Raw genomic sequence first — 26,340 nt, forward strand, 5'->3', positions numbered from 1 at the left:
CCCAGGTTTCTTTTCAACAGTGTAGCCAGGCTGAGAAAGAGTCAGAGCTCTATTGAGCCAAGTATTCCTTTAACTTTAACTAGTAATGACTTCATGACTTTCTTTGCTAATAAAATTTTAACTATTAGAGAAAAAATTACTCATAACCATCCCAAAGACATATCGTTCTCTTTGGCTGCTTTCAGTGATGCCGGTATTTGGTTAGACTCTTTCTCTCCGATTGTTCTGTCTGAGTTATTTTCATTAGTTACTTCCTCCAAACCATCAACATGTCTATTAGACCCTATTCCTACCAGGCTGCTCAAGGAAGCCCTACCATTAATTAATGCTTCGATCTTAAATATGATCAATCTACCTTTATTAGTTGGCTATGTACCACAGGCTTTTAAGGTGGCAGTAATTAAACCATTACTTAAAAAGCCATCACTTGACCCAGCTATCTTAGTACAGAAACAGCATTAGTGAAGGTTACAAATGATCTTCTTATGGCCTGGAGATGAAGCTTTGATAGTGATGTTCTTGTCTCAATGTTTCTAAATTACCTCAAACTTGTCTTTGGCATTTCTGTTCTGCAAGTTCTTGTTACCTGCTGTCAACAATCAAACCAAAGCCAACGTGTCTGTGATAAGAGAAAAGGAGTAAATACAATTATTGGGTGGACTTACTATGTCGGTTTCACTGTCAAGATCTCAAACCTGCACCAGTGTGTGTTTTTACCCTTGCACAAAATACAGGATGTCTACAGAATCTGAAAGTCGGTGTTGCATTGAGCGGGAACACTTTCACCTGAGAAGACTTCAGCAGCGTTGGCCGCTTATTTATTGCAGTGCTGAAATAATTTCGCCTTTAAAGTGGCATTTAAGAGAGGACTCTGTGTAAAAGCCAGAGCCAATCAATGCGCTCACTCAGAAAGGTCTCATTATGCCTCATTTTCTCTTCGGCATTTTTGTCAAAATTACTCTTGTAGAAAATCATCTTCAGCTTCTCCACTTTTCTGCAGCTGTAGTGTCAGTTGAAGAAAGTTTTTTTTTTCAATAGCAGTGAAAGTCTTTTATTGGCTCTCTGGCCGTACAGGCAAATCTGTCTTTTGTTTCTTTTTTGGAGTAAATTGAAACCTTTGGTCATTGGTATGAGACTCCTTAGTCAGCCACACCGATAAGGTCGGCCCACAGCAGCCTCTCAGACAGCTTGGTAATCTCGGAGAAACACTGCTCACAAACACAATAATGGTGCTCAATCTAAAGACAGAGCGAGAGAAGCAGAGCATAGCTCTACTTTCACAAAGTTTTGATTTACAAATGATCTTGAAACAATCCAGGAACCATCATTTCTAAGAAGCTGGGTCATGGTGACAGCGGGTTAAATGAGGTTTAGCTCAGACTTTCTGCAGCTCTTCCTGGAAATCCCAAGGCATTCCCAAACCTGATGTGGCATATAAACTGTTCAGCAGGTCCCGGGTCTACCTCAGGGTGCCCGACCTTTATAATGAAGTGTGTTCAGTCAGACAGAATGGTAGAATGACATCATTAGAAAAGAAGGAAAACAGATAAATTGCACAGTGATCTCTAACACCTTCACTGCGTAAGAGAAAATAAAACATTGAAATCTGACGACAGTAAAAGCAGAAAGCTGGGTCTCTGTTGTATTAATGGCCAATTGCTCTCTATTTGAACACTGATATTTAAGCAGATTTCACACAGCAAATAGCTGAGCAGTTAGCTCAGTGGTATAAGGACTTAGACTACCAAAATATGTAGACCTGGTTTTGATTCTAAGTTGCGCTAACATTGTCATCTGCATTGTCCTGGTACACCCAGGTATTAATGGGCACTGGCCTTGGCTGGGGTTAGTAACCTGAGATGTACTGACACCCCATCCAGGGGTAGTCATGGACTCCCATCTGCTTCATGTTACTGTATTCAGGCATCAGCAAAGGCACCAATTGGCATCAGGTGCTGTATAGGACTTCTTCACTTAGACTTTTTAATTCATCAGTGCAGCAGTGCTACATCATTTAATCAGTGTACAATGAATTCCCATTTGAGCTTGCAATCTTATAAGCAGTTATCTAATAATGGTTTGATGCTTTTGCGCTCATCCTGAGCCAAAGGCAAGATGAGACGTTGCCATCATGAGGTGTCTTACCTCCATCCACAAATCAGAAAAGGTGCGTCTCTTCCTTCAGTTTTCAGTGACTTTGAATTCTGATTTTGTTTTGAAGAACTAATCACCGTGCACAAAACCCAGTCGTTGCTTTGTGAAATTTCCACACACAATCTTGTAATTAAGCTGATTTAACGTGCTTTTGATGCCTGTCACAGGAACTATATCTCCTACAGACTACAGTACTGATTGGTGTTTTAGGTCCATACTTGGTTATCATTATTGTGATTTTCTTTAACGTGGCAGAAATTTAATTTGATTGATTTTATGACTGTTCAAGACCTCATGGGCCAGGATGAGCTACTATGTGATTGATATTCTGGTTCTACTATCTTACTGCACAATAGAGACATTCGTTTTTGTGTTGCCACAAACTGCACTTCTTGAAGATGAAATGAGCAGCTCATTCAGTTGTGAAACAGCTGACATACAACTTCAGAGAAGAATGGAGTGCATAACGCTCACAGATTCTGCTCTGCCTGCAGAGTTTTGGTGCTTCTGTAGCAGATGCAGATGCTTTTACCACATTAGTTTTATTTACTTAGACGCTTGCTGTGTCGGCACGTCATAAGATCATGTAATCCAGAATGCAATCCTTAGTTTTACTAAATATATGTGTAATGCTATTACAGCTGCCAGGAAAGTGATGTTTTCACCTACTTGTCCTGAGTTGTTTGTCACCAGGATATGAATCAGAGAAAATCCAGTTAATTCTGGCATGCATAAAGATCCAAGTCGGTCTAGCATTTATTACCACCTGAATTACTCTATTGTTTATTGACCAGTTTCCATGAAACTTGGAGGAAAGTCAGTTTAAGTCAAGTCTGAGAACATGTGATGATGCTCTGCTTTGCTGCATCCATGACACCACAGGATCACTTTAAGTCCTGAATGGCAACTAGCCAGGCAGACAACCGGTCCATTCCTACATCTCCGAAATAAACATCTATCTAACGCAGCCAGATGAAATGTGGGTGCCCTCTTGGCTTTCTCCAGCTACTGGGTTCCTCAACACTCAGGGTACCTGCATGATGAATCATGAACAGAAAAAACATGCCAAATGGGCAAAATATCAAAACTGAATACAAGTACTTCTCCTCATCTTAATCTCTCTTAGTAACCACTCATTTGATACAAAGTCATTCCAATGGATGCAAGGATCTTCCAGTCAATATCTTAGATCACTGGTTAGCATCCAAGTCTCACAACCATACAGCAAGATGGGCAGCACAAGGACAATAAAGACTTAGACCATTGTTTGCCTGCCAAGATATCGGCAGATACACTTCTGATGGCTGAGACCAGGAAGTCTTTAACTGTCTGAATCTTATACCCACGTCACACTAGAGGCTGAAAGCCATCCGAATGAAAGTTCAGCCTATATTCCGGAAGTGTCAAGGTGCACTCAAGGATGTCGGACAGCATTCTGAGAGCAGTCTAAACAGTGGGGCAGATTTCTGCGGCCACCCCGAATGTTTTGCGCATTTGCCAAACAGTTGAGATGGAAAAATATCGAACGGCGGTCAGAGTGTAGTCTGAATGCAATCTTACTGTAATCTAAATATTCATACGGCATGAAAACGGCTTTCATAGCATTCTGATCACATTCAAGGGGCAGTTTGAAATGATCCACCATTTCGGATTCCTGGCCGAATGCCCTGACTGTGCCTGAATGCACCATGAGCACACCTACAGTGCTACTGGAATGTATTTCCTCCACCACCTACAACCGGACCTCACTCGTACGGCAATGTCAGTGCACAGTGCATTTGTCGTATTCTCACTGCATTCTGATAGCTGTCTGGATAATCGTAAGGTGTTCCATCTACATGTGTGCTGTGTTTGGAGGCTCATGCACAAAGCATGTGCAAGAATCAGTCAGGGTGGATCAGAGTGCAGTCTGGGTATTTAGACGGCTGTCTATTGCAATTCGTATTCCCTCCAAGATGTGGCACGAATTGTGTGTGTGGGGGTTTTTTTTTTTTTGGCATACAACCTGATTCGGCTTGGCTCATGCTCATTCATAGTGAGTGTCTTTGTCTTGATCCAGAACAACCTCAAATCCCTGACACTCAGATTCCTCACTCAGGTTCTCAAGCTCTACAATCAGACTATCCACTGATTCTGTAAAAATCACAGCATCCACCTTGAAGTCGAGGTCAGTAAACCGGGTTTCCACAACCTGACCCAGTACCCAGTCCATACAAGCATTGAACAATGTAGGTGGAAGGGTAGGGAACAAGTCAGAACCTCTTAGGTTTTTCGGCCATATTCTGGGTGGTGAACCATGGAATTGCAACAAAGGAGTCAACGATATTGTGTCAAGGACAAACAGTAGAGGCCTAAAGCCTGGAAAGATGGAACAAACAATCATAAAACAAAGGCCGACATCACACTGGGGTTGAGTCAAGTCAAATCAAGTGCCAGGTCTCGCTCTGTGATTGGGCCATCAAACAAGAACCCCTGCCCCCATAAGCCCCTGCAGCAGGGTGGAACCTCTAGAAAACCTAAAACTAGATTTCTCCAGAGAAGACATCCTTTTTGACCCTGTGATGGGTCAGCATGACTACCCTCTGATGGCCTCCTTCTTCAACACAGCACTTGGTACCAGATAACTGCAGCTCTCATCCACTTTCAGGCTGAACACAACAGCCTGCGCTCAATGCTTTTCTCGTTGCCAGGAAGACTTTTCCTGCAGAGGGCTGCTCATCAATAACTGACTGCAACCCTTTGGTAACTTCAGTTAATATAATGCTAAAATCCAGACTTGCCCCTTTCAACACCCAACAAGTCCAAACTGGGACCTTGTCCCCCTCTTTATTTAACATTGTGAGTTAAGGGTATTTTCAGAAATGCCTTCATGTGGCTCCAAAAAACAACAACAACAACAACAACAACAACAAAAAAAACGATCATACAGATGGTCAAAAGGTGCATTTTTAAAATGGTTGCAGGGTTTATTTACCTCAGGAGAGTTACATTTTCTTTTCATGAATACATAACACATTTCCAGGTCTTCTTTTTTGGCCAAACCATGCGTAGGTGTAACTGTATCACAGAATCTAGAACCCTTAGAATACCAGCATAATTTTCTTTATATTGAAGGTTGTTTTTTCTTCTCAGCAGTGCAGTCAAGTGTGAGGACAAAACAAAAGAACAAAAGGCCCCTTTCCAAATCCCATTTCCTCAGAGCACATAGTGTGTTCAATGTCTTTGCCATTAGTGACGTCTGTCAGCGGTCTCGGATTCTCCATCCAATCTCTCCGTGCCAAAGTAGACTATATGGGGAAGGAGCAAAACTTTAGAAATGGCTGCAGCCGGGGAAAAGCTTCACGTTCCCTTCATTTGTTTGTTTCTTTTAATTGGTGAATTATTCCCTGTGCTGTCTGAGTCCTTTGGGTCTCAGCGGTTTTCTAAATACATCAGAGACTCAGACAACGAGAAAAACAGAGTGAGAGAGCAAAAGCAAGGATGCACTTGAAATCTATCCCCTAATGTCTCATTTGAAATGCCAACAAACAAACGGTTCAAAATGATCTGGATTACAACGTTCTCCTCTCCTCCCTTAGTTTCCGTCTCGCTAATAAGCTGTGAATCTCGTCTTCAGAGGATTCTTGCTTCTCTTTCATTTTAACATGATTGCTAGGGCATGCAATTGTAATTCAGATGCAGACCTCGGCTTTACGAGTAATTGCATTGAGGGAGAACAATTTGTTGATCAGCTTCTAACACACTTTATTAAAATTGCTCTGCAGAGCCTGGAAAAAAAAAGAGAGAGATTTAATGAAGGATGCAGAGAACTTTGAAGATGGGGCAGATTTTAGATCACATCCAACAATGAATAATAGATATTCAATAAAAAATAAAATTGGATTTGATTTTCATTAAAATGTAGATAGAAAGCTGCATTCCAGTCGTAATGACATTGTTATTGATATTAATAATGTTGATTAGATTGTTAATTTACATGTGCCTCAAAGAACTGTTAGCAGTGATCCACATGTAAATGAAAAATAACATAAACTCTTGATGATACAGTCGGGTTCATAAGTATTTGGACATATGCATTTTTTTTATGTAATGTCTCTCTGCACCACTGCTGTGGAGTTGAAAAATGAAACTATCAAAATACCATTACAGTTTGGATTTTCAGCTTTAATTCAACTCAACCAAAAGTAAATGAACATACTACATCTAAGAATTGTTTTTCATACAAATCGTCACTTTTACAGATGGTCATCAGGGGATGAATACATGAACATTTCCAAGACATTGAATGTATTGCACATAATTTACATCAAAAGTTGTGGGTAGAAGCTCTGAATTGTTTCCAGTGAACACTGGCATTCCTCAGGGATGTGTTCTGGGTCCTACACTGTTCAGTGCTTGCATGGACTGGGTGTTGGTTCGGATTGTGGAAACCAGCACCTTAGGTGTTTTTGTTGGAGAGAAAACATTTACTCACCTTGAATTCATGAACAATGCTTTGATCTTTGCAGAATCAATTGAGTCCCTGATTGCAGCTTTTGACTAGCTGAATGAGGAGTCAGAGTTTCTGAGTTTGCAGTTATCCTGGATCAAGCCTGAGATCCAGGCTTTTAATAACTGCATTGGGCATCAGACATGTATCTGTATGTGGAGAAAGTGAAGGACTTTGAGAAATTCATTCATGTCAGTAGTGACTTTCCTGTCTGCGTGGAAGGCCTAGAACTGCTGACCTTTAAAGAACACAAATGGACTAATATGGACCAAACCTCTCAGTCGACAGTATAGCTCATAAAAGTACAAAAAGTACAAACATCAATTACAATGTTCAGGATATAGAAACTATAGCTGCTCGAGCCACTTGCTGAACATTTTAAGTGACATTATTCCATCTTTTTTCTTTGTGTAAGGTTTTTGTTTGACACTTGTATGAGGAAGCCTTATCTGTGATTTGACTCATACCCCAACCTTCACTGTTGAGCTGATGATATTCAGCATTAGAAACCTGCAAGTGACTCTTACTCTTGCTTGCCTCTACTGGTGGTTGGCTCCCACTGCGGTATTGTATCACTTCCTGTTCCGGAGCACAGCGGTGTTTTGCTGTATCTGTTAGCTGTTTAATCTGCGCGGTTAGATTGATCTAGTTAACTAGATAACGATTTGTTTCACAGTGTAATCTTCATGTGCCTTAACTAAAGCACTCCCTCTGCTGAATCACCTCTAAATTATCTACACATTATTCACTTTGTGTGTTTTTAGGAATCCGCTAGCTTAGCGCAGCTACTAGCTCTTAGCCGATTTAGCATGGCGGCTTCTCCTGTCTCTCCTGCACTTTTCTGCTCTGGGTGTGAAATGTTTAGTTATTCCTCGGCCTCTTTAGCAGTAATGGTACTTGTAATAAGTGTAGCTTATTCGTAGCTTTGGAGGCCAGGCTGGGCAAATTGGAGACTCGGCTCCGCACTGTGGAAAATTCTACAGCTAGCCAGGCCCCTGTAGTCGGTGCGGACCAAGGTAGCTTAGCCACCGTTAGTTCCCTTCCAGCAGATCCCGAGCAGCCGGGAAAGCAGGCCGACTGGGTGACTGTGAGGAAGAAGCGTAGTTCTAAACAGAAGCCCCGTGTACACCGCCAACCCGTTCACATTTCTAACCGTTTTTCCCCACTCGGCGACACACCCACCGAGGATCAAACTCTGGTTATTGGCGACTCTGTTTTGAGAAATATGAAGTTAGCGACACCAGCAACCATAGTCAATTGTCTTCCGGGGGCCAGAGCAGGCGACATTGAAGGAAATTTGAAACTGCTGGCGAAGGCTAAGAGTAAATTTGGTAAGATTATAATTCACGTCGGCAGTAATGACACCCGGTTACGCCAATCGGAGGTCACTAAAATTAACATTGAATCGGTGTGTAACTTTGCAAAAACAATGTCGGACTCTGTAGTTTTCTCTGGGCCCCTCCCCAATCGGACCGGGAGTGACATGTTTAGCCGCATGTTCTCCTTGAATTGCTGTCTGTCTGAGTGGTGTCCAAAAAATGAGGTGGGCTTCATAGATAATTGGCAAAGCTTTGGATGGAGCAGCTCTCATTTCTAGAAATCTGGCCAATTTTCTTAAATCCTCCAAACCGTGACTATCCAGGGTTGGGACCAGGAAGCAGAGTTGTAGTCTTACACACCTCTCTGCAGCTTCTCCCCCCTGCCATCCCCTCATTACCCCATCCCCGTAGAGATGGTGCCTGCTCCCAGACCACCAATAACCAGCAAAAATCTATTTAAGCATAAAAATTCAAAAAGAAAAAATAATATAGCACCTTCAACTGCACCACAGACTAAAACAGTTAAATGTGGTCTATTAAACATTAGGTCTCTCTCTTCTAAGTCCCTGTTAGTAAATGATATAATAATTGATCAACATATTGATTTATTCTGCCTTACAGAAACCTGGTTACAGCAGGATGAATATGTTAGTTTGAATGAGTCAACATTGGAAGTCCCAAAAACCAGTTTTATTTGTTATTATCTATTGTCCACCTGGTCATTACTGTGAGTTTCTCTGTGAATTGTCAGACCTTTTGTCTGACTTAGTGCTTAGCTCAGATAAGATAATTATAGTGGGCGATTTTAACATCCACACAGATGCTAAGAATGACAGCCTCAACACTGCATTTAATCTATTATTAGACTCAATTGGCTTTGCTCAAAATGTAAATGAGTCCACCCACCACTTTAATCATATCTTAGATCTTGTTCTGACTTATGGTATGGAAATTGAAGACTTAACAGTATTCCCTGAAAACTCCCTTCTGTCTGATCATTTCTTAATAACATTTACATTTACTCTGATGGACTACCCAGCAGTGGGGAATAAGTTTCATTACACTAGAAGTCTTTCAGAAAGCGCTGTAACTAGGTTTAAGGATATGATTCCTTCTTTATGTTCTCTAATGCCATATACCAACACAGTGCAGAGTAGCTACCTAAACTCTGTAAGTGAGATAGAGTATCTCGTCAGTAGTTTTACATCCTCATTGAAGACAACTTTGGATGCTGTCGCTCCTCTGAAAAAGAGAGCTTTAAATCAGAAGTGCCTGACTCCTTAAGCTTAAAGCAGATAACCCGTAAGTTGGAGAGGAAATGGCATCTCACTAATTTAGAAGATCTTCACTTAGCCTGGAAAAAGAGTCTGTTGCTTTATAAAAAAGCCCTCCGTAAAGCTAGGACATCTTACTACTTATCACTAATTGAAGAAAATAAGAACAACCCCAGGTTTCTTTTTAGCACTGTAGCCAGGCTGACAAAGAGTCAGAGCTCTATTGAGCCGAGTATTCCTTTAACTTTAACTAGTAATGACTTCATGACTTTCTTTGCTAATAAAATTTTAACTATTAGAGAAAAAATTACTCATAACCATCCCAAAGACGTACCGTTATCTTTGGCTGCTTTCAGTGATGCCGGTATTTGGTTAGACTCTTTCTCTCCAATTGTTCTGTCTGAGTTATTTTCATTAGTTACTTCCTCCAAACCATCAACATGTCTATTAGACCCCATTCCTACCAGGCTGCTCAAGGAAGCCCTACCATTATTTAATGCTTCGATCTTAAATATGATCAATCTATCTTTATTAGTTGGCTATGTACCACAGGCTTTAAGGTGGCAGTAATTAAACCATTACTTAAAAAGCCATCACTTGACCCAGCTATCTTAGCTAATTATAGGCCAATCTCCAACCTTCCTTTTCTCTCAAAAATTCTTGAAAGGGTAATTGTAAAACAGCTAACTGATCATCTGCAGAGGAATGGTCTATTTGAAGAGTTTCAGTCAGGTTTTAGAATTCATCATAGTACAGAAACAGCATTAGTGAAGTTTACAAATGATCTTCTTATGGCCTCAGACAGTGGACTCATCTCTGTGCTTGTTCTGTTAGACCTCAGTGCTGCTTTTGATACTGTTGACCATAAAATTTTATTACAGAGATTAGAGCATGCCATAGGTATTAAAGGCACTGCGCTGCGGTGGTTTGAATCATATTTATCTAATAGATTACAATTTGTTCATGTAAATGGGGAATCTTCTTCACAGACTAAGGTTAATTATGGAGTTCGACAAGGTTCTGTGCTAGGACCAGTTTTATTTACTTTATACATGTTTCCCTTAGGCAGTATTATTAGACTCAGATAAAACTGAAGTTATTGTACTTGGCCCCACAAATCTTAGAAACATGGTGTCTAACCAGATCCTTACTCTGTATGGCATTACCCTGACCTCTAGTAATACTGTGAGAAATCTTGGAGTCATTTTTGATCAGGATATGTCATTCAATGCGCATATTAAACAAATATGTAGGACTGCTTTTTTGCATTTGCGCTATATCTCTAAAATTAGAAAGGTCTTGTCTCAGAGTGATGCTGAAAAACTAATTCATGCATTTATTTCCTCTAGGCTGGACTATTGTAATTCATTATTATCAGGTTGTCCTAAAAGTTCCCTGAAAAGCCTTCCGTTAATTCAAAATGCTGCAGCTAGAGTGGTAACAGGGACTAGAAGGAGAGAGCATATCTCACCCATATTGGCCTCTCTTCTTTGGCTTCCTGTTAATTCTAGAATAGAATTTAAAATTCTTCTTCTTACTTCTAAGGTTTTGAATAATCAGGTCCCATCTTATCTTAGGGTCCTCATAGTACCATATCACCCCAATAGAACGCTTCGCTCTCAGACTGCAGGCTTACTTGTAGTTCCTAGGGTTTGTAAGAGTAGAATGGGAGGCAGAGCCTTCAGCTTTCAGGCTCCTCTCCTGTGGAACCAGCTCCCAATTCAGATCAGGGAGACAGACACCCTCTCTACTTTTAAGATTAGGCTTAAAACTTTCCTTTTTGCTAAAGCTTATAGTTAGGGCTGGATCAGGTGACCCTGAACCATCCCTTAGTTATGCTGCTATAGACGTAGACTGCTGGGGGGTTCCCATGATGCACTGAGTGTTTCTTTCTCTTTTTGCTCTGTATGCACCACTCTGCATTTAATCATTAGTGATTGATCTCTGCTCCCCTCCACAGCATGTCTTTTTCCTGGTTCTCTCCCTCAGCCCCAACCAGTCCCAGCAGAAGACTGTCCCTCCCTGAGCCTGGTTCTGCTGGAGGTTTCTTCCTGTTAAAAGGGAGTTTTTCCTTCCCACTGTCGCCAAGTGCTTGCTCACAGGGGGTTGTTTTGACCGTTGGGGTTTTTCCGTAATTATTGTATGGCCTTGCCTTACAATATAAGGCGCCTTGGGGCAACTGTTTGTTGTGATTTGGCGCTATATAAATAAAATTGATTGATTGATTGACCTTTGATGATAAACTATTGCTGGATTCACATGTTTTTTATCAGTACAAAATGCTCCTGCTAACCTTCTGACATGACCCTCCAAGGGCTCCCATGTTACTCCTGTTTTTGTTTAACTTCACTGGCTCCCCATCCAATCCACAATTCAGTTTGAGGTTCAGGTCTTGACTGTTAAGATTCTACATTTTGACTTAGTGAACATTTGCACTCTTATATCACCTCTAGGGCTTTGAGGTCATCTGATCAGGTCTTGCTTCTATCAAGATGAAATTTAAAGGTGATGAAGCTTTTGCAGTTGTGGCTCAGTCTCTTTGTAACTATTTGCTCTCCAGTTTATGACCTATGAACTCAATGAGCTCAACTAAAAAAAAGGCAACCGAAGCCTTATTTTTTGTTAAACTTGTATCTTTTTATTTTGGTTTTATTTTGAATTGAAGCACATTGTGATTTGTATCTTGAAAGAATGAAGATGGATTTGTGTTTTTATGGATAATTACTTCTTCTTTTCCCCATTCTCTTCTTATGATGTCATGAAAGCCTGACTGAGGTACTGCTTGGTCTTTAATGCCGCAGAGGAGCTATGCAGTCTCTGATTCCCCTTATAGGTGTTTCTTTGAAACCTGGTTGAGAACTCAAGTGAAACAAAATGTGCATTTTCTGTCTTTAAAAACATTCTCAACCTCCAAATCCCTTTAAATCTCACAGCTACCATCCTTTTCATGACTTAAAGGGCAAAATCACTACAATTGTCACTGACAATTAATCTTCAAACCTGACCAACGCATCCTGAGCAGCAGCAGAAGAGCATAAAGTATTTCTTTGTACTGACTTCTTCCTCGCTGAGCTGTTCAAGCCTACATTACACACACGGATTAATTTATGTCACAGTGCTCTTTTCCTTTTTTTTTTTTTTTTCAGAAAACTTTATCTCAGACAATTAATTCAAAGACTTTTATTTTGCAGTCTGGAGTATATTATAATTATCTGCATAGCATTATGTAACAGATATGGTAGGTTTAAATATTAGCATTGTTTAATGTTGTTCAGCTGCAAAAGACTTTTGCTTGAGTTTAAAGCAGATGCAGGTTCAAAGTACAGAATCTGGTTTGCAAGCAATTTATGAAATAAGCTTCAGTTGTTGCTGTTTGCTTTGAAATGTGAACCTGTGCACTTTATTCCAGTGTAGTTGTAAGGGATGGCTTCCACGGTTTCTTTGGTGGTAGTCCTTTGTGGGTCTGGAAGGTTTTGTTGCTGATTTTTTTTTTTCCCCTCTGCTTTTTATGCAACAGGTAAACGTGTTGCTAAGGCCACAGCCTGCCATGCGTGAGATGATTTCTCACTGACACATCACACTGCAGACCTGATATCTGTTTGTGTTCTGTCAGCTGAAGCAGTCTGATCTTATCTCTCAGGTAAAGCAGAAAGCTTGCTCGACTGACAGAAATAGACAGGATGCACAAAGTTGGGACTTCCTGTCCAGGTGCACCATGTTCTCACCGACTCATGTCTGTGCCCCCCACAGCTTCAACACATACATTTACATGGTATTTCAAAAAAATTTATATCATTTCAGAAGTAAATATCTGAGTAATTACATAGTCTAGACAAATGTGTCAGGGCGTGGCACAAATCAAGTGGACACAAATGCAAACTCTCACAGCAGATGCAGTTAGAATAAGGTTTAATGACAGTAACAGGCAGAGATTCAGTACACAGATGGTCCAGCAGTGAAGCAAAGGTACAGACAGACGTAAGGCTGAGGCTTGTGTCGAATAAAAAGGCTGAGGTCAAAATATACGGAGTGTTGGCAATCAGAGGCAGAGACAAAAAATGTGGTCAAAGGTAAAACAAGGTCAAATACCGGCAAGCAGATCAACAAGCAAAACAAGGCAGGACGTGAAAGCTGGAAAGTGAAATACATTCAACAATCAAGCAAGGGACTGTGAGACTGTGAGGGCTTATATAACTGGTGATGTAATTAGTGGAACAAGACACAGGTGTCCGTGAAGGTTCTGGAAGGGGGCGTGACCAGGGAAGACAAAGGTTAAGCATGGGCAAGATAATGGAGAAGGGAGTGCACAAAGTGGAGTGATGTCAGATACAAAGATGCATGAGGAGGTGCAAGTGTGGGAGTGAATGAAAATGCAAAACAGACAATCAAAGTGTGGGAGACAAAGACACGAGGTGGGTGCAGGAAGTGGAATGAACACAAACAAATGAGGATGACGTGAGAACACAGCAAAAACAGAATACGATACTAGGGGACCAGGACAGAGCAAGAATCATGGGAACTAAAAGCAAACCAAGATATAATAAGTACAAAAGAAAAACTACATGAGAACTGATCAGAAAATCAATACTGAAGCAAAGCTCTAGAGGAACTGACTAATTAACAGAAAACAAAACCGATATAAAAGTATAACAGAAATGAGAACAGCAGATAAACAAAACTGGTGACTACAGAATAGTACAATAAATAAAAAGAACTAACTGATGAGCAATAAGTGACAAACAGAACATAATCAGAAGAAACACTTGAAGATAAATAATAACCAAAACCTGTGACTAAAGCATAATACAAAAATGTGATAAACAGAACTAAGCTATGGATACAAGATGCTCAAAAGAAAACTGAACCAGTGACCAAAGCATAATACAAGAAATGAAGTAAACAGAATCAAACCAAGACTGGAAGAACTAAGTGACCAAGAGAGAACAAATACAAGGTTAAATGACAAAAATAAATCCAAAGCTAACATGACAAGAACAAGAAACAAGACCAGCTGAAGCATGACTAAGATACATGGCATGATTAAAAAATACAAAAGGCTCAGAACACAAATGTGGAAAAGAGGTCAAAATAGTAACAGCCCAACAGGACTGGATCATGACAAAATGAAACTAAACAGGATTAATGTTCGGCATAATAAGATTTATTCATCAAAATTTGAATGAGAAATTCAAAGGTATGTGGATTTCATGAACAATTTCACAAGTTTTCAATACTCGCACTGCCTGTGAAACAGCACACATCAAGTTGGTCGACACGCCAAACTGTCACTGGATGAATCCGGGTTTCCAGACTTGGTTTTCTTATGGACTTCCTGAGGTTTCAAAAAATTTTTCCTGAACTCGCTTGCCCATCTTTTCTGATACCGGTGGTCGTCCAAATCCTTTTGCCACAACAGTCGTCGTCTTTGAACTTTTTTTTTTTTATTTGCTGTGTCCAAATCTGCATTGCATTTTTAGCAAATACTCTCACAAATGCAATCTGCACAGTCTTGTTTGACTGTGTTCAAGCAAAGTCTTGCCTTTTCTTTTCCAGTGAATGGCATTTCTATACCTGAAAAGAAAAAAAACATAAAACACTAAACACAGAATTTTAAGTTGTTTCTACACATACTGTTAAAATGTGAGCTAATTTGAACAAAAAATGGTCAAGTTATGAGATGACAAAATCATATAAATTTTTCTGAAACACCCTGTACTTTGCTCATGGGTTTTGTGCCTCATGCTCATTTACAACATTTTTCATAAGAATGCTTCCTTGTTCTGGTCTTTAGGTGGGAATGCAAAGCTGCGCTACCAGATCACTTCAGGAAACACTGGAGGTGTTTTTGATGTGGAACCAGAGGTGGGCACAATCTTTATCGCCCAGCCTTTGGACTATGAGCAGAACAAAAGGTACGAGAATTAATCTTTTTGCCTAAGAACAAGTTGTTTTTAAATGTGTGAATCGTTTTTGTGAAAACCAAGCATATGGTTCCAGTAATGACGCCAAATTACTTTGATCAGGTATAAACTTTACGTTTTGGCATCGGATGGCAAGTGGGAAGATTACACCACTGTGGCGGTAAATGTGGTGAACAAGAACGATGAAGCCCCAGTGTTTACCGTCAACGAGTACTACGGCAGCGTAACGGAGGAGCTGGATGGTTCACCCGTCTTTGTCTTACAGGTAAGAATCTAACCATTCCTCCTGAATCAGTCAAAATATACACGCCTGACAATTCAAATCAGTGGAGATGAAAAATTAACTTTGAGGCAAGTGAAGTTGGTTGTAGGTTTTTAAGTTGGATGTCTGTTGAACATTCACCTTAAAGCCAACTCCTCTACGGTGCACCGGTGACATTTCTGGGCATACAGAGCATGTCTTTCATGGAAAGACACAATTAGTGACTCAGATGATATTTTATAGCATTACTAATGTGAAGTTCCAGGATGCAATCCAAAGCTATAAAGCAGGGCTCCTCAACTCATTCCAGAAAGGGTTGAGAGGGTGCAGGTTTTCTTTGCAACCACCCACTCCACCAGGTGATTTCACTGATTAAGTCATTCCATCTGCTCAAAGTGATATGAATCAGTGAAATCACCTGGTGGAGTGGGTGGTTGCAAAGAAAACCTGCATCCTCTTGGTCCTTTCTGGAATGAGTTGAAGACCCTGCTATAAAGGGATAAATGCTGCATTTTCACCTGGCTGAGACTGGACTGAGCTGTCAGCCAACTGGAGTGTGCCTTTTTGTCCCATGACACATTTGAAACAATAGGCAACGAGAACAGATAACATTTAGGGTTATATTGTATAATATTTTACAAAAATAATTTGTTGTAAACATTTGAAAGTTATGGATATTATATTTTTAAGTAAGCACATGCTGGTCATAGCAAATATTGTGGGTCTTTGACTCACACTGCACAGTTTGTAACTTACCTTAATAAGTGCTGCAGGTCTCTGTATTTCCATTTATTCAGGAATTTGTGTGAGGTCCATCTCAAATGCTAAAATACAAATCAGTGGATGCTACTTCTTTTCAGCTGTCATAGTCGGTGCACTTCCAGCGTTTTGTAGCGTCACTGCCTGTCGTACTGGTGATTTGTGCACACAAGAATGTTCCCTCACCAGACAAATCTGTAACTTCTCAGTGCACCTTCTTGATTAATTAATTAATAGCAGTGAACTCAAGCTTTCTTTAATAGCAGTGAACTCAAACTTTCTTCGCTCTGTTTGAAGATGATGACAGAAGTCACTCTGATTGGTTGGAGCTATGGAATGTCCAACCACGGGTTGCACTGAGATTTAGCAACATGTAAATAGCAATATAACAATGGACCCCCCCACCTTGCAATATGCACCTGGTGTCAAGAAAAAGCCAAGAATTGTACTTCTTTTAAAATAATTTTATTTGATTTTCTTGTGTAGATTTTTTTTAAATTAAATAAACAGGATGTTTTACCTTCTCAAAGGAAAAAAAAAAAAAATCCATGCCCGCTGATAATCTTAATTTGCATCCTCTATTGTGATTGGCCTGTTCAAATTTGTGATACAGAAACTTTATTTGTGCTTGTGAGAAATTTAGATTTCAGGTAAGAGCAAAGACATCTTGCCCCCTACAGGAAGATGTTTTGAAAAGATGCATTTTAGTGACAAACTGTAAGTAAGAAAAAAATTATTCATGTAGCATTTTTCATACATTCACAATGTGCTTTATAATACAATATTGTAAAATTATACACTTGAATGGCCCGAGAAACAGTGAAACATGCACAAAAAATAGACAAAACAGTAAAGAATACATTAAATGATGAAAACTACATCCAAAATGTCCATCTTACCAAAAATATCCTTAAATGTCTTTTAAAGTTGTCAACAGTATTACATTTTACAAATACTCACAGGTAACTGATTCTAAAATGTAGGTGCTAAAGTTTGAAAATCATCTTGGTTTTTAACATGAGTATGGGGGACTTCCAGTAACCTTTGACTGGACCTGTAGGTCTTCAAAAGGTTTGAGATATACTGAGGTTCTTGACCCTGAAAAACTTTAAATGTTAAAATCCAAAATTTTATAATGAATTCTAAAAGCCACTTGGAGCCATTGTGTCTAACATCACAGTGTGTCGTAAGAATGAAGATGTTTGTTTGTTTGTTTGCTTCTTTTTGGTGAGCTCATTATTATCATCAATCTCTTTAATATCACAGAAGTGCCGTTAAACTTTGATCTTGGCACATGCAAGATATTAAATTCCATCCATCCATACAGTAGGAAGATCTGAGCAGATTATTGGGATATGCGCTGTTAAAAATAAATGTTTCTCTGCTCCCCAAAATACATTAATACTCACATTTAATCTTTTGCAAATTATTTTCACAAAACATGATGCACATTTCTGCAAGGAGTGCAAGATAAATTTAGCTGTACATCACACAGCAATTAGTGTGCACCCTGACACGTCTTCAATGGTGCTCCTGGTGTAATCGCTCCTGATGTGTTGATGAGTGAGAACACGCAGACAGAAGAAGACAGGCTGGAGTTAGCGGGGGTGTGGGCTTGGGGAGGGGAGGTTTCAGGTTGGGAGCTTGAATCTCTCCCATGTTTACCTACTCGGGGATTCATAATAATAATTCATATTGTGAAGCCATGAGGTGATTCCGACAGTCCAAGTCAGCAACATTTCAGTAATTAGCTATTTTGAGGAAGCGCGGTTGCTCTCTCATTGCCCTCTTTCTCGCTCATTCTCTGTCTCTGTAGGTAACGGCGTCTGACCCAGATAAGGATGCTGACCAGGAAGCCCTGCGTTACTCCCTCCACGGCCAGGGGGCTGACAGTGAATTCATAATTGATGAGGTCACAGGAAAGATCTATGCCCAGCGGACTCTGGACCGCGAGGAGCGCGCCGTGTGGCGTTTTGTTGTACTGGCAACAGATGAGGGTGGCGAAGGGCTGACGGGCTTCACAGATGTTATCATCAATGTGTGGGACATCAATGACAATGCTCCCATCTTCACCTGTGCTCCCAGCTGCCACGGAGATGTGGCAGAGAACTCACCAGTAGGGACGTCCGTGATGGAGATGACAGCCACAGACCTGGACGACTCGGCCGTGGGGCAGAACGCCGTGCTCTCCTACAGGATTGTGGGATGTTTTGATGCCAGCAACAGTGATGTGGGTGGAGTACCAGCCTTCTCTGAAATGTTTAGCATTAACCCTAACACCGGGACCATCAGTGTAGCACTGTCAGGTCTGGACCGGGAACACACGCAGTCCTACCTACTGGTTGTGGAGGCCCGAGATGGAGGTGGTATGACAGGAACCGGAACTGTCACCATTCAAGTGAAGGATGTAAATGACCACGCCCCAAGATTCACTGACCACACCTGCCTAGCCAAGATCTCTGAGAATGCAGAGCCCAATGCTGAGGTGGGTTACCGAAGAACCTCTGAGTGCACGCATCACAAAGATTAGAAAAAAGGACCAATTTTTTCATCCAGTGTACCACCATTGGGACGGCATTATGGTTTCACCCCATCTGTCAAAAACACAACATAATATAACATCATATTTTATTGTGTGATTAAAAAAAAGTACAAATAGTACATAAAAGCACATATCAAAAGTTAAAATCCATAGTAATAATTAAAACCATAATAATACTAATTGCTCAATTAGTACATAAAATACCATCCAAGGTTAAAATAATAGTAAAAAAAACAAAAAAACAACAACATGCAATTGATATAAGAGCACATACAAGCACACCACCTACGCTAAAACCATAACAATACCTAAAATCCATAATAATACAGATCATACCTATCTTTTAAAAACATTGACACTAGGTGAGTTAACAACATGGTTCGCTAAACTGTTCCACAGGGTGATAATTCTGTTGCTAAAAAAATTCTTTCTGACATTCTGTCTTGACCTAATAACCTTTAATGTAGTGGAGTGGCCTCTCAGACCAGTATATTCTCTGAACTGGAAAAACTTAAGCGGCAGTTTGATATTTTATAAGCTTCAATAAGGTCCCCATGGGTTCTTCTGTTTTCTAATGTAGTAAGTCCGAGTTCCTTTAACCTATTTTTATAAGATAAATGTTCTAAACCAGGTAGAATTTTTGTTGCCCTGCGCTGAACTTTTTCTAACGTATCTTTGTCCCACTGCAAAAAAGGGGACCACACTTGCACACAATATTCTAGATGAGGTCTAATATAACTCTTATACAACACCTAGAAAGATTCCTTACTGATAAAATTAAATGATTTCTTGATAAGACCCAGCATTCTATTGGCTTTTGCAGCTGCATTACTTATATACTTGGAAAATGATAAATTATTGGTAAACAAAATATCTAAATCCTTTTCTTCCATAGCAGTATCTATTTTACTCCGTTCATGTAATAGTCATAACAAGGATTTTTGCACCAAAGTACATTACCTTGCATTTTTCACTATTAAACCTGAGTAAGCTATTTTTTTTTTAACCAATCCGATAGCTTATATAAGTCATCCTTAATACAACTGTAATACTCTAATGACTGCATAGGGTGAAACAATTTGGTGTTGTCTGCAAAAATGTTACTCTTTGCTGAAAGAACACCCAACAAATCATTTTCCAAGGCTAGGAACAAAACAGGTCCTAGGACAGATCCCTGAGAGGCCCCACTTATTACCCTCAATAATGGTGACTTGCTACCATTCATGCAAACACACTAGAAGGAAGTCTTCAATCCATGCATTAAGTTTTCCAACAATACCATACTTCTTTAACTTATAAATTAACCTGGCATGTGGAACAGAATCAAATGCTTTGCAAAAATCTATGTACAGAGTATCAAAGGGTAAGCCGTCATTATAACCTAGTCCATTCCTCTAAAGTAGTCAACAAGTTTAGTTAGGCATGACCTTCCTTTCCTGAAACCATGTTGTTCATTACAAAGAATATTGTTACACTCAAGAAAATTAACTATTTTCTGCGTTATAATCCTCTCACACAGTTTGCACACTTGCGATCTAAGGCAAACAGGTCTATAGTTTTCAGTGAGTAATTTATCTCCTTTCTTGAATATAGGTGTCACATTTGCAGCTTTCCATAAATCAAGTCACAATCTGCTATTGCCTAAACATATAACACAAAGGCAAATACGCTTGGTCTGCCAGTTCTTTCAACACTCTGGGATGGATATCATCAGGGCCCATGGCCTTATTAGGATTAATATTTCTTAACACATTTTTAACATCTTCTGGGGTAAAGGTCACATCCTAAATACTCACAGCACGGGGTATACCCAGGAAATTAAACAGTTTAGGAACATTGCTGTAAATAAGTAATAAGTCATGAGTAAAGAACACCTCATCTACTTGAAAACATTTCTTGGTTGTGTATTGGGAAAGGCTAGAAGATGGTTCCTTTCAATAATGTGGGTCATCCGTCATCCATTGTGGCTGCTACAGGTACCATCTTGATGTTTCTTTTTGCCTCAATAAGTAAAGAACATGTCATCTGATTGATACAATTTCTTCGTGGTTTATGGGGAAGGCTATATAAGAAGGTGTTTTAGGGCCACATAGAATTCTTTTTTTTTAGACTTCCAGAATAAAGGCGTAATATTATGAGAATAAAGTCATAATTTTAAGACTTCGAGAATAAAGTTGTAATTTTACAAGAAAAAAGTTGTAATGTTATGAGAATAAAGTCGGAATATTACAAGAATAAAGTCGTAATTTTACAAGAATAAAGTCATAATTTTATGAGAATAAATTCGTAATTTTACGAGAATAAAGTCATAATAGTACGAGAATAAAGTCGTAATATACGACTTTATTCTCGTAATATTATGACTTTTTTCTCATAATATTATGACTGTATTCTCGAAGTACAAAAAAAAAAAAAAGAAATTCTATGTTTCAGTTTGTGTTTCTCTGAAGACCCAAGAGTCTCATTCAAAGGACGCTGGGTCGGTGTCCCTAAAATTGGTTGGTGGGGGAAATAGAGCCTCCATTCTCACCAAAACAAGTCGCTTTGTTGTGAAAGTGTAGGTACACGGACCCACAACAGGGGGCGCAATGAACGGACAATGGAGAAAAGTAAAGAACAAGTTTTACTGTTGTGAAAAGAGCACAACTAATACAACAATCAATAATTTGGAGGTGTAAGCCGAAATCTGCTGGTGTCGTGTGGGCAGGCTCGAAGGTAGGAGACGTCCGTCCTAGTCGAACCGGAACCACCCAGATCTCCTCTGCCACCGAAACCCAGAAGTACTGGAACCGCCAAGTCCCGAATTCCCAGGTGGCCACTGCCTTCGCTCGTCGGATCCGGTACTGCTGGCGGGAAAGAGCACAAACACACAGGTAGGGATGCGACCGCACCCAGTAGATGGAGAGGGGCAAAGCCGCCTCCACCTCTTGTTACACAGAAGCAGGAAAGGTGAGTACTTATCTGAGCAAGTTGCTTTCTGTAATCAGCTGTCCTGAAAAGGTTTAGCAAGGTTTATCTTTAGTATACGTTTGCAGAGAAGGATTACCTTAAACTCAAGGCGATATCTCGGCACTGAGGTGGAGACGCCGTCCTACTGATATACCTCCATGCTGAGTGGAACAGCTGTGTCCAGTGATGGGTGACAGCTGTCACCCAGGCTGCTCCCATAAGGTGGCAGCGCCCTCTGGTGCCTGGAGCCCGCACTCCAGGCAGGGCGCCCTCTGGTGGTGGTGGGCCAACAGTACCTCCTCTTCAGCGGCCCACACAACAGGACCCCCCCCTCAACGGGCGCCTCCTGGCGCACGACCGGGCTTGTCCGGATGGCGACGATAGAAGTCGGCCAGGAGGGCCGGGTCCAGGATGAAGCCCTTCTTCACCCAGGAGTGCTCCTCGGGACCGTACCCCTCCCAGTCCACTAGATACTGAAAACCCCGGCCCATTCGACGGACGTCAAGGAGCCGGCGCACAGTCCAAGCCGGTTCCCCGTCGATGATCCGGGCAGGAGGTGGTGCCGGACCCGGGGTGCAGAGGGGTGAGGTGTGATGGGGTTTTATCCGGGAAACATGAAAAACTGGATGGATCCGCAGTGAGGCCGGAAGCTGGAGCCTCACTGCGGCGGGGTTGATGACCTTGAGGATTTTGAAAGGCCCGATGTACCGTTCCTGAAGTTTTGGAGAGTCCACCTGCAGAGGAATGTCCTTGGTGGACAACCAGACCTCCTGCCCAGGACGATACTTGGGGGCCGGGGCCCGCCGCCGGTCTGCATGTTTCTTCGCCCTCGTCCGGGCCTTCAACAAAGCAGAGCGGGCGGCACGCCACACCCGACGGCACTTCCGTAGGTGGGCCTGGACCGAGGGCACACCGACCTCTCCCTCAACCACCGGAAACAAGGGGGGCTGATACCCCAAGCACACCTCAAACGGGGAGAGGCCGGTGGCTGATGACACTTGGCTGTTGTGGGCGTACTCGATCCAGGCCAGGTGGGTACTCCAGGCCGTCGGGTGCGCGGCTGTCACACAGCGAAGTGTCTGCTCCAGTTCCTGATTTGCCCGCTCTGCCTGCCCGTTGGTCTGGGGGTGGTACCCAGACGAGAGGCTGACCGTGGCCCCCAGTTCCCGGCAGAAGCTCCTCCAGACGTGCGAGGTGAACTGGGGACCGCGATCGGAGACGATGTCTGATGGTATCCCATGCAGACGGACGACGTGGTGGACCAGGAGGTCCGCGGTCTCCTGGGCCGTTGGTAGCTTCGGGAGGGCCACGAAGTGGGCCGCCTTGGAGAAACGGTCCACTACCGTGAAGACGACGGTGTTTCCCTGGGACGGCGGGAGGCCCGTGACAAAGTCCAGGCCGATGTGGGACCAGGAGCGATGTGGGACGGGCAGCGGCTGTAGCAACCCTGAGGTCCTTTGGTGGTTGGCCTTGCCCCTGGCGCAGGTGGTACAGGCCTGGACGTAGTCCCGGACGTCGGCCTCTAGGGACGCCCACCAGAAGCGCTGCCGGACGACTGCCACGGTCCTTTGCACCCCAGGGTGACAGGAGAGCTTAGAACCGTGACAGAAGTCCAGTACTGCAGCCCTGGCTTCTGGTGGGACGTATAGTCTGTTCTTTGGTCCGATTCCGGGGTCCGGGTCACGGGTCAGGGCCTCCCGGACGGTCTTCTCCACGTCCCAGGTGAGGGCGGCCACGATAGCGGACTCCGGGATGATGGGATCCGGGGGATCCGACGGTTCCGTTTTGACTTCGTCTTCGTGTACCCGGGACAATGCATCCAATCTTTGATTCTTGGTCCCGGGACGGTAGGTAATCCGGAAGTCAAAACGGCCAAAGAACAGTGACCAGCGGGCTTGCCTGGGGTTCAGCCGCTTGGCGGTCCTGATGTACTCCAGGTTCCGATGGTCAGTGAAAACCGTGAATGGCACGGCTGTTCCCTCCAACAGATGTCTCCACTCTTCGAGGGCCTCTTTCACAGCAAGGAGTTCCCGATTGCCGACGTCATAGTTCCGTTCAGCGGGGGTCAACCTGCGGGAAAAATAGGCACACGGGTGAAGGACCTTATCGGTCTTCCCGCTCTGGGAGAGCACCGCTCCTATCCCCGAGTCAGAGGCATCCACTTCAACCACTAACTGGCGGCTAGGATCGGGCTGCACCAGAACTGGTGCAGACGAAAAGCGCCGTTTCAACTCCTTGAACGCGGCTTCGCACCGATCCGACCAGGTGAAGGGGATTTTTGGTGAGGTCAGGGCTGTCAGGGGGCTAACTACCTGACTGTAGCCCTTAATGAACCTCCTGTAGAAATTAGCAAAGCCGAGGAACTGTTGCAGCTTCCTACCGCTTGTGGGTTGGGGCCAATCTCTCACCGCCGCAACCTTGGCCGGATCAGGGGCGACGGAGTTGGAGGAGATGATAAACCCCAAGAAGGACAAAGAAGTGCGGTGGAACTCACACTTCTCGCCCTTCACAAACAGGCGGTTCTCCAACAACCGCTGTAGGACCTGACGGACATGCCGGACATGAGTCTCAGGATCCGGGGAAAAGATGAGTATGTCGTCTAGGTACACGAAGACGAACCGGTGCAGGAAGTCCCGCAAGACATCGTTTACCAATGCTTGGAAAGTCGCGGGAGCATTAGTGAGACCGAACGGCATGACCAGGTACTCGAAATGACCTAACGGGGTGTTAAATGCCGTCTTCCATTCGTCTCCCTTCCGGATCCGAACCAAATGATACGCATTCCTAAGATCAAGCTTGGTGAAGATTTTGGCTCCATGCAAGGGGGTGAACACTGAATCCAACAAGGGCAACGGGTATCGGTTGCGAACCGTGATTTCGTTCAACCCCCTGTAATCAATGCATGGACGAAGCCCGCCATCTTTTTTACCCACAAAAAAGAAACCAGCACCCATCGGGGAGGTGGAATTCCGGATCAACCCGGCAGCTAATGAGTCCCGGATGTAGGTCTCCATTGATTCGCGTTCCGGCCGTGAGAGGTTGTACAGCCTACTGGACGGCAACTCACTGCCTGGAACCAAATCAATGGCACAATCATACGGGCGGTGGGGAGGAAGCGTGAGTGCCAGATCCTTGCTGAACACGTCAGCGAGGTCATGGTACTCCGCCGGCACCGCCTTCAGATTGGGCGGGACTCGGACCTCCTCCTTAGCGTGGGAGCCGGGAGGAACCGAGGAACCTAGACACTCCCGATGGCAGGTCTCGCTCCACTGTACCACTACCCCGGACGGCCAATCGATCCGGGGATTGTGCTTTAGCATCCAGGGAAAGCCCAGAACCACACGGGAGGTGGCCTGAGTCACAAAGAACTCGATCACCTCCCGGTGGTTACCTGACACCACCAGAGTTACTGGAGGTGTCTTATGTGTGATCGGTGGGAGTAGGGAGCCATCTAGTGCCCGAACCTGTACAGGCGAGGTAAGAGCCACCAGAGGGAGCCCTATCTCCCTGGCCCATCTGCTGTCTAGCAGATTCCCTTCAGAGCCCGTGTCCACCAGTGCTGGGGCCTTCAGGGTTGAATCCTCATACAGGATCGTGACTGGGAGTCGTGTGGCAATGTGGGTGTGTCCCACGTGAATGTTTTGGCCCACCCCTGGCCCAGTCTCTAGGGGCGGGCGTTGGAGTTTAACCGCTCGGGGCAGTCGTTTGCAAGATGCTCACTCGAGCCGCAAACAAAACAAGCTCCATAGGCCCGCCTCCTTTGTGCTCCAGGTGCCCTAAATGTTGCCCTGCTCGTGTCCATAGCTTCGTCAGCAGGGGGAGCCGTAGGCGCACGGAGCGCAGGAACAGAGGAGCGTGGGGAGGGCGGAGCTCGGTCGGAACCGGAAGGGAGAGGGACGACGCGTGCCTGGCCACGCCCTTCGCCTCGTTCCCGACGGCGTTCTTCTAGCCGGTTGTCGAGTCGTATGACCAGATCGATGAGCCCATCTAAGTCCCGCGGTTCGTCCTTCGCCACCAGGTGCTCTTTTAGGACCAGTGACAGTCCGTTTACAAAGGCGGCGCGGAGGGCAGTGCTATTCCAGCCGGATCTTGCCGCCGCGATGCAGAAGGCGACTGCATAGGCAGCTGCGCTCCGACGCCCCTGTCTCATTGACAGTAGCGCGGTTGAAGCGGTCTCTCCTCTGTTGGGATGGTCGAACACCGTTCTGAGCTCCCGTACAAACCCATCGTATGTATGAAGGAGCCGTGAGTTCTGCTCCCAGAGCGCTGTAGCCCAAGCGCGTGCCTCCCCGCGAAGCAGATTTATTACATAAGCTACTTTGCTAGCGTCAGTCGCGTACATCACGGGACGCTGTGCGAAGACGAGCGAACACTGCATCAGAAAATCCGTGCACGTCTCCACACAGCCTCCGTACGGTTCTGGAGGGCTTATGTATGCTTCTGGGGACGGAGGAAGGGACCATTGAACGACCAGTGGAACGTCACTTTCACGCGCAGGGTCCTCGGGAGGGAGAGCCGCAGCGGCGCCCGGAGGGCGCGCCTCCACTTGTGCGGCGAGAGCCTCCACCCTGCGGTTTAGGAGAACGTGCTGCTCGGTCATTAAATCGATCCGAGAGGTGAAAGCGGTGAGGATTCGCTGCAACTCACCGATTACCCCTCCCGAAGCCGCCG

General features: G+C 43.5%; 1 protein-coding gene across 1 annotated transcript in view; it reads left to right on the top strand.

The window, feature by feature from the left end:
• The window catches only part of si:ch211-186j3.6 (neural-cadherin), a 1,133,875-nt gene that overhangs the window by 690,043 nt on the left and 417,492 nt on the right, over positions 1–26,340 (top strand). Inside the window, 3 exon segments of the mRNA XM_034183518.1 lie at positions 15,028–15,148; positions 15,260–15,422; positions 17,995–18,663. Of these exon segments, the coding sequence (XP_034039409.1) occupies positions 15,028–15,148; positions 15,260–15,422; positions 17,995–18,663 (953 nt within the window).

The sequence above is a fragment of the Thalassophryne amazonica genome, chromosome 2 (genome assembly GCF_902500255.1).
Source record: "Thalassophryne amazonica chromosome 2, fThaAma1.1, whole genome shotgun sequence".
NCBI classification, from domain to species: domain Eukaryota; kingdom Metazoa; phylum Chordata; class Actinopteri; order Batrachoidiformes; family Batrachoididae; genus Thalassophryne; species Thalassophryne amazonica.